At 33.4% G+C, this 18,166-nt stretch overlaps 1 protein-coding gene across 8 annotated transcripts in view; it reads left to right on the top strand.

Annotated features, from left to right (window-relative positions):
- Positions 1-18,166, top strand: part of MIPOL1 (mirror-image polydactyly 1) — a 301,403-nt gene that overhangs the window by 46,587 nt on the left and 236,650 nt on the right. For 5 of the 8 annotated variants that reach the window (XM_046653537.1, XM_046653536.1, XM_046653538.1 and 2 more), the window contains 2 exons: positions 8,843-8,980; positions 9,567-9,660. In XM_046653537.1, coding sequence (XP_046509493.1) covers positions 9,627-9,660 — 34 coding nt within the window. In that variant the 5' untranslated portion in view covers positions 8,843-8,980; positions 9,567-9,626. Of the gene's footprint in view, positions 1-7,040; positions 7,168-8,842; positions 8,981-9,566; positions 9,661-18,166 lie in introns of all 8 variants that reach the window. The other 3 variants (XM_046653532.1, XM_046653533.1, XM_046653535.1) reach the window with 2 other exon arrangements.

Below are 18,166 nucleotides of genomic sequence, written 5' to 3'. Positions count from 1 at the left end.
TTTTTCCTTACATCAGATTCTTTCGTATGTCTTATAGTTTTTTATGGCTATGAGCTTATTTTCAGAAGAAATTATCTTGAAAAGGAATGTGGGTCATGACCTACTTTTTTTTTTCCTTTTAAAATTTCTAGCTGGACTGTGTGGTCTGAGGTTGCTAACCAGTTTTACGTTAGTTGATTGTCTCTAGTACAAAATTGGATTCCTTGCCCACTGTTGCAAAGGCTTTTGGTTTTGGTCTTGGGTAGTTAACTTTTCCACCTAATTCATTGGGTGCCTTATGTCTGGCTAAGAAGTTGAGCAGGTGGTTGGTGATGATCTGATTGCTATTTAACGAAGGAAGAGTCTGCGTAGTTGAACTCTAACCTTTAAGGCTGTTGGGTCTCCACATTCTCATGGACTGCCTGGCTTCAAGTCCCGCTCTCTAACTGTGATGGTTTGATTTTGACACCTGAATGTTTCCCTCCCTTTTGAGCTTATCTGTGTTTTACAAAATATATTTTAAAGTATTTCAGTCAGTATTTCAAAGTTTGGAATGGTAGGTATCAGGAGGCAATTCAGCAAATGCTTAATTCTTTCAGGCAAAATGAGATTTGAGTTTGCAGTTTCTCAAAATAGTCAAAAAAGAATCAAACTGAATGCAGGACCTGGCCTGTGGCAAATTATCATTTTGCGTTAGTGAAAGATTATAGGCATACTTATTTCTTTCATTGATATGAAGCTATTATCTATTGAAATAATTTTATTTTAAACAGTATAATCAAATATAAACTTTACCTGAATTTGTTCGTTCAAGTGTAGATTAACACATAGTACATGATACAAGGTGTTGAAATTTTGAGACATGCTGATATAGTCATTGTCACTATTTCTGCTTACGATTCTTCTGCATAAGTCACCATCTTTGTTAGTTAAAGAATATTATTGTGCGTATACAAAGAAATATAACTGTTCTACAAATGGGAAACGTTCCCAGAAATGAATATAAATGTTTTTTAAAATAAAATTAGGGAATATTTCAGGTTCGTGTAGTTATGATTCCAACAAATGATAAACTTGGTTACTTACGTTGGAAGTCAGATCAGTAACTAACTAGGCTGTTGCTTCAGGGTGTAGCAGGTGGCCTCTAAGCAGCTTGGTGAGGAAAATGTTTGCTAAAGGTGACAGAGTGTACCTACCCTGTTTCCCATATGCACTAGATCATTGGTAACATAAGGTCTTAGCTTCCGGAAGTTGTTAAATTTAAGGTCAGGGAGTAATTCCAAAGCATTTCAATAAATAAAGTACATTTCCCTCAGCTGATAATATTTCCTTTTTGATTCCTGCATGCTAAGACAAAATTTGTAGGCTTTTTTCTAGATGACATGCAGAATAGAATCCATGTGAGGTGTGTGTGTTTATGTATTTGTGAAAGATGTTGCACAGTATTAGTTGCATGATATATCGTGTGTGTATATATATCAGGCATGAGATTGATGGCGTTTTGATAACATTCTAATATGAAATGGAATACTTCTTGCTGGTTCTGTAAAAGATTATCTGATGACTTTTGCTAGAAATTAAATAATGCTGTATATTCTCTTTTATTTTACAATATGTATTTTAAACTGCTTATTATGGAAAATTGCAAACGTCCAAGAGTAGAGAAACAGCATAATGAACCCCTGTGTACACATTACCCAGCTTCACCAATTATTTATCCTTCATGGCTCGTGTTAATCTTGTTTCATCTACACCCCAATGTCCTGCCTGCTTTGTGAATCCTGCTCCCCTCTCCCCGCCATCTCTACCCACCACTCCCACCCAGGATGACATATTAATTAGTGTTACGTACTCCCACTAGGAGGCTTAGAATGTGTGATTGCTGTTTTGTAGTAGTTTTAATATTTATGACAGCGTAAGATTCAGTTTTCGGTTTCTCTTCATTTTCTTCACAGTTTATAAAAGGTTTTCTTACACAATTAGTATAAAACGTCAAGTTATTCATAAAGCCATTTGGCAGTAGTTGTGGTTGTATTGTATAAATCAACACATCATAGAGATGCAATTTTCTTGGAAGAAGTAAAATTCTTATCTTTTAAAATGAAAGATCATCAGTGTTTTTTGGAAAATGTCTTAAAAAATGAACAGCACACATTGCTTAATTTATTTAATACTTTGGAACACTGTACAATTGTATTACTATTAATTTTATAAGTAATATTTTCAATTCAGTCGGTTTGCCATTTGAGGATTTTTTTAAAAAAATGTGTTTTCTGAAACATATTTTTAGTGAACATATAATTCTAGATCCTAAGAAAGCCTTTATAGTATGATGAACAAAAGAGCTAGTACAATACTTATATATAATTTATAGTTGAAACTATCTTATAATTTTAAATGCAAGAAGAATAAAAGTGTTTATTGAAGGAAATGTCCATGTAGTTTGGCTTCTTATCTTTTTCCTTTTTCTACTATGTTTTTATTTTACATTAACTATGGAATATTTATTTTAGGACTACATTCTGATTACATACTTTTCATTAATGAAAACCTTTATTAAGAATGACTCTTAAGAAATACATGAGCTTTTTACAGTTCCTCAGGGAAGTGAAGCTGATGGCTGTTATTTTCTTGAAATTGAACAAAAAAATTAGAGCTGTAAGCCTACCATTTATTTTACCCTCTTTAAAGATTTTGTTTCTAGTAATTGTGTTTTGCAACCTAGAAGTTATCTTTTAAAAGGCAGAAGCATAGTTTGCACGCAGCACTGTCCATTGGGAATGATCAGGTTCTGTAAATTTAGCAAATTGCATAAATCAACATTGTATTAATTATACAGTGTATGAATTGCTATTAATTGTCCACAAAGCAAAAGTGTTGTTATTAGAGCATATTGATTCTCATATATATGCCTCTATTTGTTAATATCTCTGTTAGTACTTATTATTAAACTATATAAGCTATAGAGAATTATTAAATTGCTTTTTGATAAAATCTATTAGTAAGCAATATGATGTATGATGAATTAATTAAGACCTTATTATTTTTACTTTATTATAGAACAACATTTTCTGATAGCTGTAGTTTTATTTGATTTCAAGTGACTGCTCATTCTAGTTTCCATTATAGATCGATTTAACTTGCTCTAATACTTTTTACCTTTGATTTGCCAAGAACTTCCATTGGTTGTGTGGAAATTCAAGCCTTTGTGTGAAGGAGCGTGTCATTGCATCAGAACTTGGCACCTGCGTGAATCTTAAGAAAACAGGCTGTTTGTTCCCTAGAGAAACTATTCTATAAGCTGACTTTGTTTTTATATTCTGTTCTGTGCTAGATTAAGTGATTTAGTTTAGTTTGACCTAGGGCAAAACGTTTCAGGATATTTTAGAAAATCCTGTGTCTGATGAACTCTCTGAAAATAATGCTAGTTTTAAAGTTTTGGTTTTAAAAATTTTTATCAGTAGGCTATGCAATGCCTTACCCATTCTCAAAGTGTCATTTGCAACAGGCACTGAAAACTATTGCAGTGTTCCAAGTGCTATATTATTTTGCCCTCCAAGTTTTGAAAACATGAAAGCCATATATACACATGTAAGTGTGTGTGTGTGAGTGTGAGGAAGATTGGCCTTGAGCTACCATCTCTTGCCCATCTTCCTCTTTTTGCTTAAAGAAGATTGTCACTGAGCTAACATCTGTGCCATCTTCTTTTATTTTATGTGGGATGCTGCCACAGTGTGGCTTGCCAAGTGGAGCTAGATCGGCGCCTGGGATCCGAACCCATGAACCCTGGGCCGCCGAAGTGGAGCACACGAACTTAACCACTATGCCACTGGGCCGGCCCCATGACAGTCATATGTTTTAAACACCATATATTTATTTCCTCTTAATTTAATGTCCTTCTGTGACCTTCAGTGATGGGAAGTAGTTCAACTTTTTTGATAGTAATTTCTTGATCACTAAAGCATATAACACAGGGGAACTATCTGTGACAAACATACAGTAGTCGTAATATAGAACAATTTAATGTTTATTAGAAACTTTTTAAGTTTTAGAATCTTGAACACTAAGACTATTGTAAATAGTCCCTAATTGAACAAAGAAATCTGATTATTTTAAGAAATATTTGCTTAATTCTCAGGAAACTCTTTTATTCATTTTAAGCCTTGCTATTCCAAAAGATTTCTATCATATATTAATTTGCACTTTTCACTCTACTTAAATTAAGCAAGCAAACAACCATAACAAAGTATAGATATGAAAGGTTAATTAGGCAAGAATAGTTTTCTCAAAGTCTCAAGGCAGTCATCAAGGTTCGTTCCTTTCTAATCATTTTGGATTGCTCAGACGTAACGTGGCTTCCTTCAAAGTTTGCTGTCCGATTTCAATATTATTAATTAATATTTAGTTATTAGGTTAATAGCACATATACATGGTTTAAAAAATCAAATTATACAGATAGATATAAAATGAAATAAAAATACTTCTTTCCCTTCCTTCTCTCTCCCCACCTCAACTCTTAGGCCCTTTCTTCAGAGTAACCACGGGTAGTAGTTTCCTGTGTGTCCTTCTAGAGACAAATCATATAGATTTGCTCTGTGGTTGTACTGCATTTTATTTACTAGTTTTCTATTGATGAACGTTTATGTTAGGTCTGTTTTACTACTAGTTATCCATCCATTCATCCACCTGTCTGCCCATCAAAAATATACTGAGTACTTACTGTTTGTCAGACACCCTTCTAAGGATCAGATAAAGGAGAAGATCCAGGGCCTTGCTTACGTGTAACTTGTATATACATAATTGGCTGAGATATATCAAAAACAATGAAATGAGACCTAAATAAATGAGTTTCATGAAGGCAGCAGCATATAAAGGATGTGATGAGAGAGGAGTTTCTACCTTAGATAGGAAGGCCAGGCAAAACGTTTTTGAAGAGATGACTTTTGAGCAAGCCCTAATGATGAGAAAAATGGTTTAGAGAGCTAGAGAAGAGGATTCTAGGCAGAGGGAATAGTAAGGATAGAAGTTCTGAGGCAGGAATAAGCTTGGTGAAGCCAAGGAACAGAAAGAAGTCCATGACTCGAGCGTATCTTCTCTTACACAGGAGTACTGCTTCAGTGAGTATCCGTGTGCATACAAACATGTTTTAGATAATTTTCTAAATACTTTTAGTGGTGGAACTGAGGAGTCAAATGGAATATGCATTTTAAATTTTGATAGCTGTGGTGTGGGGCCACCCTTATCCCTTATCCTTTCTCCCTAAACCACTTCTCGCTTCCCCTGGCTCTGAGGAACTGGAGTTGTCTGGAGCTTGGTAGGGAGTGGGCTGTGATGTGAGAAACGTGAGTGAAAGGAATTCTTTTTGAGAGAGAATGTGCCAGGGACTGTGAATGTTTGAGAGACTTTTGTCTAATAAGATAAAAATCCAGCTGTAGAACGTATGCATATATTGTATATGTTGACTTATGCGATAAAGTATTTGGCTCTCAGAAATATACTGCTCTCCTTTGGCCTTTTAATGAAACCATTTGAATGCAGAAATTATCAACATTTCTCAGTCTAGGAAATGCAAAATTTGGAGTTTTTTGGAGTCATACTTGGGTATGAGGCAGTGTTATGAATGATTTCTAGTTTGACACTATTGGATTCAGTTTACACAAATTTCTGATTTAACTAAGGAGGGATTAGGGAAAAAAATGCGATTAACCAAAGTCAGCCAAAAGCCTTTGCCATAATGTGCAAGGTAAGAAGGGCATCTTCTATTTAAAATAAGGTTTAAAAAATCTTGGATGTTGTTGCATTGGCATATGAAATCCCATTTTTTAATGTCTCTCTATCAAAAAGCCATTGTTTAATTTTAAAGGATGAATGTCAGAATTACTTATAGTTTTTTAGGCAGATTAGAAAATTTAGACTGGTCAAAGAACAAATTTTCTTTCATAAAGTGTTTTAGTGCTGAATAAATAAGGAGAGTCAAGTCAGGTTTGAGAACATAGAGATGTTTGTTTAAATTTTTTCCATCTACATTTTTTGATAAGGTGAAGTTAGGAAATTTTGGCAGATCTATTTAGATTCCCGTGTAACTATAGAGAGAAGGGGGCATACGTTTTCCTAATTATTATGTATTTTTCCTTTCTTCTACATAATAAGACTCACTTCCTTTGAGAATTAAAAACAACTTGGGAGGAGTGAGTTTAGGAATCGGTGATGGAGAAGAATTTAATTGAACAGATACTAATATAGTATGTTCTGTCCATTATAGTAAAGATTTTGTTTTTCTTTTTTAACATGGGTAATTCTTTCCAGCACAACTTATAAACAAACTTTAGTTGGAAATCAATTTTATTTTGCTACTTGGACCTGGTATACATTAGTAATGATAAAGCAATTAACTTATGTTTTGTCTATGATGTACTAAATTAGCATTTTGATTAAGAAGTCTACTTTATCTGATGTCTACTATAAAATCATCCCACTAGTTTTAACTTGAATATATAATTTTTGATTGAAACAATTTTGATTGATATCAAATCTTTAAAGTGAGTCTAAGGAAAGGAATCAGTATTTTATTGGTCTTAATCCTTTGTCCTAAAATGAATAGAAGTGTAAAATGTGTTGCATGTTTACTGAAATCTCCTATCCTTATTACAATATGTAGATATATGTTATAATCATTTGAATCATTAGAACATCTAATTTTTGCTTGACAATATGCAAATGTGCCATTAAATCTGTTTTTTAAGATTTTTCCAGTTTAATGTCTGAATCCAAATTCATAAAGAGTTGGAAAAATGAGATGTCTGAGCTATAGGATTCACAGGGATTTCATATGAAGCCTATTTAATCAGGATAACACTGTTATTAATATTCATAATGTCAGCTGGAACACAAATGACAGACTATGGGGCCTAAAAATTTTACTTGGTGAATTTATTAAAAGTAGCTTAAAAAATTAATGGAATTTAAGTAAAGTTGGTGAATATGAAAATCTTGTGTTAGCAGAAAAAAAATCTCTATTAGAACTTTTTTTAAGACCATTTTGCATTGATGTCTTTTGACAGATTTCATTGGTACTTAAAGAAGAAAGATGCATGAATGGTCATTTAAGAGGATTTAAACACATTGGCACATTAATTTTTACATGAATAATAAGTACTTTCCAGAAGCAATTAACTTACAGTGTACAAGGTATGAATTGAAAAATAAGACTGTGACATCAAGGGCAAAGCAAATGTGCTGTACATTTTAAACTTAGTGGCAGGACTTTTTAATATTTTGATTTATTTTATTTTTATAGTTTGCAGAAGATATGACTTAGAATATGGTTATTTTAATGCATTTGAAAGCATGTTAGAAGGGCGATAATGCTCCTTCACTCCCCCAAAGTGTTGATAGTGTTAAACATTATCCTCTGCAAGTATCGTTGGCATTTATCGGAGATTTAAACATTTGTTGTGCTTTTGGTAATATTTGAGACTGTGCTCAATTTTGAAGAAAGTCAAAGGGATAATTCTGATTGGGTTTAGTTGCTTCAAATACATATGTGTTAACACAGACTTACTGATTATAGCACAATTTAAATGTATAATAAATAAGCTTCTGAAGGTTTAGTTAAGAACCATCTGAGTAGGATACAGGTCAGTTTGTTCTGAATTTTAGCCTAAGGAAGTAAGAAGTTAGCAATGGCTTAAGTAAAATCAGGTTGCATTTTATTTTCTGTACTATCTGTTACTCTTTATGTTTTAAAATGTGCTTATAATGACATTCTATCAGTGCTCTAGTTTTTATTTTTAAAGTTCACTAAAAACAGTTACTTTCAGACCATTATGTATAGTCACAGTAATACTGAGTATTTTGTTTTACGCTTTCCAGAGATTATTTTTCTTGCAAATTTTTAGGACTTAGAATAGCATAGTTTAGTTATTTGCTGTAACAGTCCAGTTAGGGTTTACCTGTGCGAGAATATAGGCGTTGGCCTGGTGTTCCAGGGGGTACTCTCAGTTTCACCTACAGTCTGTCAGCGTCATATATGAATGGTTTAGTTTCATTAAACCATATGAGAATTGCATGGTGGGTTTTGGGACTTATATTCATATTGATCGGAAAAAGCATTAATTACCAGGGTGTGTAGAAATTATCACATGTAAGCCATATATTAAAATTTTTTGTATAAGGAATAAAATAAAATTGATAGATTGGTTCTTGTTATTTTTTCTAGTGGCTTTTTAAAAGTTAGGTTTTGGGGGCGTTTTTTGTTGTTTTCTCCTCTGAGATATTCACTCACATGCCCGGGAGAGGGCAGCATTTTACTGTGTCAGGCTCGTGGAAGAATTAGCCCTGTTAGACTGTCAATGTTTCTTGTAATTACTCCCAGTATATTTGTTGCTTGCTTATGAATTAACTTGCATTTATGGAACTAAATCATTCCAATCATTTAATTACACCTGAGGAGCTGAACTATAATTGCTTGCTTCCAACTAGGATCTGATATGGCTTGAGCCGTATTAATTTGGTGTTTACTTTTCTGAGTGCTAAAAGCATTAAAATGATTGTGCAATGGGATTACATTTTACTAATTGCTGGCATTCATTAGCTGGGTAAATGATGAGGAAGAGTGATTGTATATTGCAGAGGGATAAAATTATGGTTTTAAATAGTATATTACTAAGCACATTAAGGCCTGTAAGACATGTTTTAAAATACTCCAGAGGTTATTAAAGACTGTATTTTCTACATGTCTTGCTATATGAATCTCTTATTAAAAGACTGCAATTATTATTAACCTTTTTGGGCAATATGTAGGGAAATGGCTTCATTGACTAGAACATATTTCTTTGATATTAATAACTTCCTATATTTTCAGCTAATCCAAAAGTAAATGAGGAACTTAGAAAAAGATTGCCAACTCCAGATCAACATATTTAGAGAAAATTGGAAAAGGAGAAGCTGACTACAGCTTTATTTGAGGACTTTTTAAAGAACGCAGAGTTCTAGCTGTGAGGTAAATCTAATTTTATTCTCCTTAAAAGCATGCCAAAAAAAAACTTGCATACCTTTTATCATGTTTATTGTGAAAACAAATGCAAGAAAGAAATAGCAATAATTCCATAAGTTAATGCTAGTCTTTATGTTTAAAAAAATTAGAATAGCTTTCTTAAATTACTTTTACAAGTGTAAAATGTTTTATGTGAAAATATACATTATAGATTCAAATCAATAAACTTTAAGTTTTTTGATATAAAGTTTATGACAAATAGAGTAAAAATTTTATTTTTCTTAAATTGTTGAAGTTATAGTTGGAGAAGACTTAAGTTAAATAAATTAAATGGTTCTCCAGCCAAAGGAGCAAAAATGTCTAGAAAGCTTAACTTAAACTGTATTTACTAAAATATAAGTGTGAAGGAAAAAAGCTTTTTCTGAGAAAAAAAGATTTAATTTTACCTGTTGAAATACGTGGTTAATTGTCTCATTGTAAACATTTTAGAAAACCATTTATCCTGTAAATTCTCTGTTAAACAAAGGTAAGGTTTAGGTGTGTTCTGATGCATTGTTTTAAGTTTATTTATCTAGAGTTTGCTTTATTTTAGCTTCAAATCTTGGAGGAAAAATCAGAGACTTTGCCAGAGCAAACAAGAAGAGAAGTACCAATGGAGGACCGGTCAGACGGCAAGGACTTTTCAGGTATCGATACCAAACCCAGGTGTTGTGCTAGTTCCACGCACTGAATGAAGTGTGTTTGTTCTGTCCAACATAGTAGACAGAGGCGGACAAGCACACACAGAAGGAGGCACACACAGAGAGGCCCCCATACTGCCAAAGAGACACAAAGAAAGACACACAGAGGAAGAGATCTTGAAAGAGGAAGCGGGAAACAGACTGGGAGAGAGAAAGAAACACACATAGACACAAAGTGGTAGAGAGAGGAGATAGAGAGAATGAGAGAGAGATACATACAGAGCAGTCCACTCAGAGAAAGAAACACAAACGGAAAGAGAGCTACAGACACAGGACGGGAGATGCTGTACTCAAAGAGGGAGACACAGACACACATATGGAGGCACACATAGAGAGAAAGACACACATGTATAGACATACACAGAAAGATACACACATCAGTACTCAGAGAAATACCAGAGTAAGAAAAACACTGCAAGAAAGAGAGAGAGACATACAGTGAGAGAGACAGGGGAAAAAGAGAGACAGACACAGGCATACACCCAGACACACTCAGAAAAGAGACACACAGTGAAAGATATACACGTATACAGAGAGAGACACACACACACACGGAGAGGGAGACATATGGATACAGAGATACATGTAGAGACACGTGCCCGCCAAAAGACACACCCACAGAGAGAGGGAGTCACAGGGGCCCAGAGAGTCAGAGCGGCACAGACATGCAGGGATGTGCAGATGCAGACAGAGAAAGATGCTCCCAGACAGACAGAGAGCCATGAAGACAGAGTCAGAGACAAGGGGGGAGAGAGAGAAAAAGAGAAAAAGATACACACAGATATGCACAGGTGGAGGGGGGGAAAGTCAGAGAACAGTTTGAAAGACTAAGACCACCTCAAAGGGGGAGAGAGAGAGAGAGAGAGATGAGACATGGATGGATGGATGGATGGATAGATCCTTGAGAGAGAGAGGATAGAGAGCTAGATAGAGCGCATCCATCCATAGAGCAAGATAGAAGGAGCCAAATGGAAAGAGGTTTAAAAATGTTAGGTTTTAAGTGGAGGTCTCTTGCAGTAAAATGTTGCAAATCTGGAATCCTTAGGAAATGAATCATTCTGAGTATAGTAGTGCATTTAGTTGGCTTAAACTTTTTGTACACTGTTTTTATTTCCTCTAAATTTTATAATTTTAAAAATAGGATTATTACCAAAACATTGCACACATCTCTCCCTGTTTTGATTCCCTCTACCCCAGTGGGGCTCCTTTTTTGCCGTATGTCAACCACACTGTTACATTTTTCAGAAGGTTAAAGGCCATTTTGGGGGACTGTTCTATCATCATTGTACTAAAGAAGTTAATAGCTATGCATTCTTTTGGGGTATAAAATAATGCTATGCTTTCTGAGTATACCTTTTTTTTGATTTCTGTATTTGTTTTTGATTTCCATATTGTTACAAATTTTCTTGCAGTTTTTGTCCACTGTTAGCAACCTTTCTCTGCTTATTTGTGACTCTAGGCTGCTTGTTAAGAGTTTAGAATCCAAGTAACTGATTGAATTGTGTACAAAGTAGTAGCAAGTAATACCTGAGTAAGATAAGTAAAGATTTTTAATGCAAAGTTAATAGTTTTAGTGAATGGACTTTGTGACACTTTGATCCACTGTCTTTATATTCAAGTTTGTGATAAGTAGGTATTGGTCTGAAGCTGGGAACTAACTTGTAGCTTTTTTAACTCATATATGCAAATAAGCAAACAAACATTCTTTTGAAGAGCTCAGAGCAGTTTTATTCAATTTATGTACAAAATAAGACAAGAGGAAGTAAATAATGATGCCCCTGTTGCTTATGTTCCCTATTCAGAGGTCACATTCACTGTGAAAGTCATGTTATTCAAATTATAGAGAAAAGGATCTTTAAGGAGCCAAAAGAATTATTTTTAGTATCCAAAGCGCTAGAGGCTGTGGAGGAAATACTTCTCAAAAATGTAAAATAACCAGGAAAGATGTTAAGGAAGGGAAGCTGCTGAAGCTCTAGGACACTTACGGAAAGGAAGGTTTCAGGGCTAATGACATAGATGCATAAATAGTTTGCAGGAGGCACAGACCACAATAGACGTGACTGAAACATCATTAAGAAAATTTGCATTTTTACAGGCATTTTTTTGACATTGGAAATAGGACTAAGACATTCTTTTATATAGAAGGCCTGTTAATGAAACATTATTAAGAAATAAAATTAAACAGGTAAATGTAGTCTCTTTTGGGTTTTGTGATAAGTGATATGTTTAAACAGTAAAATCTCACATGCCGTCTGCCGGATGTCCTGGTTCATGGGATTTATCAGAGTACATTTTGCTTTAAAGCTCTCTCTGGCACTAGTGTTCAGAGTCTGCTCTAATAAATAATTATTTTATTTAATATTATTTTACTTATTTAAGAAATTGAGCTAATTAAAACTTGTATTACACAGATAGGCTTTTGCATTGTCTTACACATTCCATCATAAAGAAGCTGATGTGGCTTCTTGTTTCCTGGCTTTATTGTAGAAAGACTGCTGAAATATTTGAAGTCAAAGAGTTGATGACGTATATAATGAAACAGATACAACCATTTACATTTTTCTTTGTTTTTGTCATTATAGACAGTTTGGAACATGTGAAGCTAAGGTTGGTAGGTGGAAAGGGTGAAGACATTTACAAACTGTGTCCAGGGTTCTTTAAGTAGTTAAAAAAACAACCCTGAATGAATGAAATGTTTAAGTTGATGCAAGCAATATGTGAGAGAATAAACGCGTGTTGCCAAGTGGGCATTGATAACATCTTCTGCTTCTTGAGAAGTAAAAGGTGTTTTGCCCTTTTGTGAAAACTTTCTGTTTTTCAAGGTTCTTTTTTTTTCTGATTGTTAAGAAAAAAGTGAAATGTCATAATCAAAGGACATTTGTTGAGTCAGCCCTTGGAAAGAATGAGTTGTTGTGTTATTGGTTGTTCGCCCCTTTTTAGCATTTGCTTATTATTTGCTTCATTATGTAAGAAAAAAAGGCATGGAGGTCAGAGATCTCTCCTGAGTAATTATTTGGAATAGTATGGTAAATTTCTGGATATTTCTTATATTAAATTTTGGTGATTTTTATTAAATTAGCAGAAAGGGTTTAGTTGTTTTACGGTGCACAACAGTCGGCTGGAAGTAGTTTATGTATTATTTATGAATAACTGTGTCCCCCGTGACTCGACATACCTACAGTAATGTAAGGAAAAATGAAGTCTGGATGCCACTTAAATAGAGAAGATACTGAAACTTACTTAAATTTAGAACCTTTAGGGGTCAGTGTTCCCTAAGAAAGGTTAAAAAAGGTTACTGTGCCTACCCCAATTAAATATTGTCTGCTATCTTTTAAATATTTCTTACCAATTGAAGGTTAGAAATGCTAAGAATTACAGAGCTTGAAGAGGCTTTAGACAAAAAACTTTCAATTTCATGAGTTTCTTCAGTATTATTTTTAGGTTTGTTATTTTAGGAGATTGTAATTAATATGTATTTTATACACAGAGTAGTTATTTTCTTGTATGTATTATCTCAATTTGGATATGAATCATACGTTTTTAAACCATTTTCTTTTAAGCGTAAAAAGTGAGCATGGTTTGAAACTTGAGATGAAAAAGCACTTCTAGAACTGCTGATGTTACGGGGTCCTTACGTGGTGCAATTTCTTGGAGGCTAGCAAATATATAAAAAATCTTTTCATGCTGGATTTAAGTAAAAAGCAGCTGTCTTCTTTATTTTAGAATTGGACTAGCAATTCTCTTTTTGTAGCCATGATTCTTATGGTTTTTCTACGAACAAAACAATTATTTGGGACTGAAACCTAGCAAAAGGTAACTTGTAGGTGGTTTGTTGGTTTCTTATTGAGTCAGAATACTATTTATTATTGCTTGGCATTTGGAACCTGTCTGCCACCATCAACCTCTTTCATTATTAGTTCATTTCTCTTTCTCTCTTTTTACAAAGTATGTATTCTTTTTACCTTTGTCCATCTGTTGTTCTGTAATTGGATTATATGTAAAACTACTGCATGATTTGCAAGCATTTTGTAAGAGTAGACATCTATTAGAAACACTATAGAAAGACATTTATGATGCTTTTAAAATGTCTTTGATCACTATGACTAAAATATAATTGTAGAATATCGTATCATTTTCATAAGCTGTTTTATGTTTAAAGCATAGAGGAAGGAAATGGCAAGTTGCATAGAATGGACATCCATTTCTACCAGCAAGATGGCTGGTAGAAAAAAAAAGATTCCTTAAGCATTATCATCAGACACTTCTGGAAATTCAAGGTTTTGAAACTAGCTAGATAATTAATCATTCTGTGTTAAATTACAGGACTTGAATTGTATTTAATAATTGGCTTTCTAGTAAGTAATGTTATATTTTCCCTAAATAAGAAGTGCGGTTTGGTGTTTTGTTTCTTTTAAAGCAGAAGGTAAATTGCACTGGAGAACCAGTGCATTTAATAATTTCAATAAAATTTTTTGGTAGGAAGAACACAGGTTTTTGGAGCTAGATAGACCCGGGTTTCAATTTTTTAATCTATCACTTACACCTGCCTGGACTCACGTGCAAATTTCATAATTATTTTTAAGCCTGGATTTTCTTGTGTGGAATAGGGAGAGAATTCATTTAGGACTTTTGTGAAGATTACAGACTGTGTTTGTAAGAGTCCTACTGTAGTACCTGAAACAGGAAATGAGCCCATGATGTACTTCACATACCAGAGTAGTGATTTTCACTAGTGTGCTGGTGGTAATGATTTTTACAGATGCTAAAACAAAAAAAAGATTGACATATTTTACAGGGCCTGAGTAAATGGTGGTCGTTGTTGTCATTGTTATTCCATCTAGCTGTGAAACATAGGTCTATAAAAAAGTTTCAAAAGTATTAAGAAACATAAATAGTGTTTGAAATGATTATTAGTTTTGTAAGCACTCTATTCTTTTCAAATATAATGTTACCAATATCATTAGAAACTTGATTTTTTTCAAAGTATTGTAGCATATATTTGATAGAATGTAATGTAGCATCAATAATATTAATTTAGGATAAAATCTAATTCTGTCTGTATTGAAAACCCAATTGAAATAAAAACCTTCAGACTAGGGGCATCACACAGTGTGCTTTTTCCTGTTGTCAAGTGTGAATTTAAGAATGCATTTTTTATTTCTATCTGCTGTAGAGGGATTTAAAAGACTGATTAAATTTACTGTTTATCTCCATAGGACCTCACTTAATAGAGTTCTGGTAGCTTCTTACACATGACCATCTAGAATATTTGAGAGAGTGGTTTTAGGACTACTGGCAGCTCGCCAACAAGGATTGATTCCTTTCCAGAGGAAATGCTAAGGCTACTCCTAAAAAAATGATTGAGGTTCTACTCTTTTATGAAAAAAAATAAATTTCTCTTATTTTAAATAAATTTATTAAAAAGGATTCTGGGTGTCTTTATTTTTTAAACTTGATAGAAACGATTCTCTTACTACTCTTGGCCTCCAGTAGAAAAACAGAATGTGAAAAAAAATTGATTACCAGGGCAACATGATTTTCTAAGTGGTGATAAAATTTCTTACGAACTGTGTTTTGAGATTCATCATTTGTGATATGAATAATTATATATACTTATGTATATATAAATTATATATTTTTTTACTTTTATTTTTTAGCACTTTTTTTAAATAAACTTTATTTTGTAGAGCAGTTTTTCGGTTCACGGCAAAATTGCACAGAAAGTCCATAGTTCCTATCAGACCTCCTACTCCCTAACCCCACGCATGCGCAGCCTCCCCCACTATCAGCGTCCCGCGCTACAGTGGTACGTTTGCTGCAATCCCTGAAACCACCCATAAATCCTTAATAAGAGAAAAGTTTATGAGATAATAGGTGGCTGTCTTTATTTCTTCCTTTGTTTTTACTAAATTTAGAGTGTTTTAAGTCAGTTCAGGCTTTATTCTTCATGTTGGAGTTCCTACTACATCCTTGGTCCTTCATTTTATAAAAATGATAATTACTAAGAAGAACATGAAAAGAGGTAAATTTCTTTTTTTAATAGGACCCCTTCTCCCCCATTTCTGAACTATTGGTGTGATCCTCTCTTTGTACCACTTGTGACAATTTCTTTGATTTAAGGAAATCCAGCTCTACTTTGAATATTCAAGATCTTTCAGTTTTATTTGTGGCCATGAAAATCTGACTATACTTTTTTTGAAATAGAAAAGCTACTTGAATTTTTCAAAAGTTTTTTGCTTTGTTTTAAATTCTCCACCCTTAGGATTCTGATCTCTGTGATAAAAATGCTCATTCATTTCTGGTTATGGCCCTTTCATGCTGGGGCACATCCTGGAACACATATTTACAACACAAATCTTAATATAATATTAGTAAATCTTTAATTTCCCAGAAGTTAGAATTTTACTTTATCACATTTAAGATGACTGTTGTGGTCTCCATAGTGGCTATATTTGTTACCTTTAGTATGATTACTATAAAGTCCTGAGCGTGCACTGGCATTTTGTTGATTTTGGAGATCAGAATCAATATACATTGGTTTATAGACTGAATTTATGGCCATTTACACAGTTGGTCCAGATTGACTGGCTCTTTGTAGGGCAGGATTGATGTGACTGCATCTACTACATTTACTCACTACTTTTGGTTATAAATAAATCTGGTAGTTGAATAAATATTTGGGTGGGAATCACCAAGTACTCCAACTTTTAGTGTGTGTGCTTTAATCAAAACAACCTATCATGTAGGACCTTATTATCTTCAGGGAGAAGTTCCAGATAAGTTTTTCTTTGTATTTTGCCTTTTATGTTTTTATTTTTTCTTGAGGAATATGAAAAAGCAAACTTAGAACAAATCAGGCCACAAAATTTTGAAATTGGTTGCCTTAGATATTTCATAGTCTAAATGATTGAATTAAAAATATTCTAATCTGTAGCTTTTGGGTAAAATTGATAATCCTTTGCCAAATGGTAAAATTGTGCTGACAAGATGTAGGCTTAAAAGTAATTATTTTAGAAAATACTATTTTTTCTTTCGTTTTTATTTTTTGAGTGATTCTAGTCGTCACGTATCAAAACTCTTTGGTAACTTAAAATCGGTATGCTAGTGGGTAAAAAGTTAAAAGTGTCAGTTCATATTGATAAAATTGTACTTCTTGTATAGACACTAAATATGTTAGTTTTTGCTGATTAAATTTTTTTAAGTTAAAAATTAAGTCCCCCTTTTTAATACAGTTTCACTGGCTGTACCTAAGATAATTTGATATACTCTAAAACATAGTAATGTTCATTGATTTTTGAGCATTTTTAGCATAGAAATATAATCAAAGTTAAGCACTAGGACCCTTATTTCCTTCTTTAATTAATATCCTCTTTTCTTATTTTCCCCCTGCTATTCAGAATTTTCACATTAATATTCAGATCCCTAACAGATTCACGTAGGTATGGTTTATTTAGCATTAGTTCTTGACTCAAGAACGTGTATTGGAGGAGAGATGATAGGAAAGACAGAACAAATATGTCGTCCTTAAGGATTCAGGCTTGTATATAAATTCCAACATTTGGAATATGGAGTATAGAGTATTCTCTATCCTTTACACAGATTAATATAAGTGTAAAGAATTTATAGTTTGAAAGATTTCTATTTTATGTAGATTAGATAGTTTTTGAATCTTTATCAAAAAAATAAATGTTGCAAAATTTGGAGTCACTGAAGCCTTTTACTCAATTGCTTTTAAGAGTTGAAAGTTAAAAAAAGTAATGATTTCAGTTCAGCAAATCTGATTGTTTCCTTTTGGAAACCTTCATTGCCTATATTTTATAATCAACCAGTGCAGAATTTAAGACCAGGACAAGGCTGCAATGGTCCAGGTAAGAAGAGCAAAGACAAAACAAAAATTTTCATTAAAAAAGCGTCCTGAGAACGCAGTGGAGACCAGCACGGAGACTTCCTCTGCATTTTTAATAGGCCATTTGCTCTCTAAGATGTTCTGTATTGGTTCTTTATTACCTTTTTCTTTTTTTAAATTCTCTGCCCCTCCCCCAAGTCATTTGAAATGAACATATTATAAAAGAAACAAATTTACTTTTCTCAGGCTTTTTTTCTCTCGGGTATTTTATGTTTTTTGTTTTGTTTTTTAAGTCAAAAATGCCAACTTTAACAAGGAGCTGATGATGCTGCAATGCAACTAACAAGTCACTGGTATAGTAGTCACCATTGAGTAAGGAAATGGGACTCCTTACCTTTTCCTTTTATGCCTCTGTTTTTTTCCCGGAGAAACAAATAGTGAATTTAAATAAAATATACATTATTTGCATAGAAAGTTATGTAATGATGCCATATAGAGGATAATGATTTCCTAAAACCTTGTATTTAAAGTAACCTGAATTACAATGAGAGATAAACAGAATATTTACCCATCTCTTATGAGCTGCTGCTGATATGTAAATTTATT

This window comes from Equus quagga, chromosome 2, assembly GCF_021613505.1.
Source record: "Equus quagga isolate Etosha38 chromosome 2, UCLA_HA_Equagga_1.0, whole genome shotgun sequence".
In the NCBI taxonomy this organism is placed as follows: domain Eukaryota; kingdom Metazoa; phylum Chordata; class Mammalia; order Perissodactyla; family Equidae; genus Equus; species Equus quagga.
The sequence above is the reverse complement of the archived record's forward strand: the minus strand, read 5'-3'. Positions and strand labels throughout refer to the sequence as shown.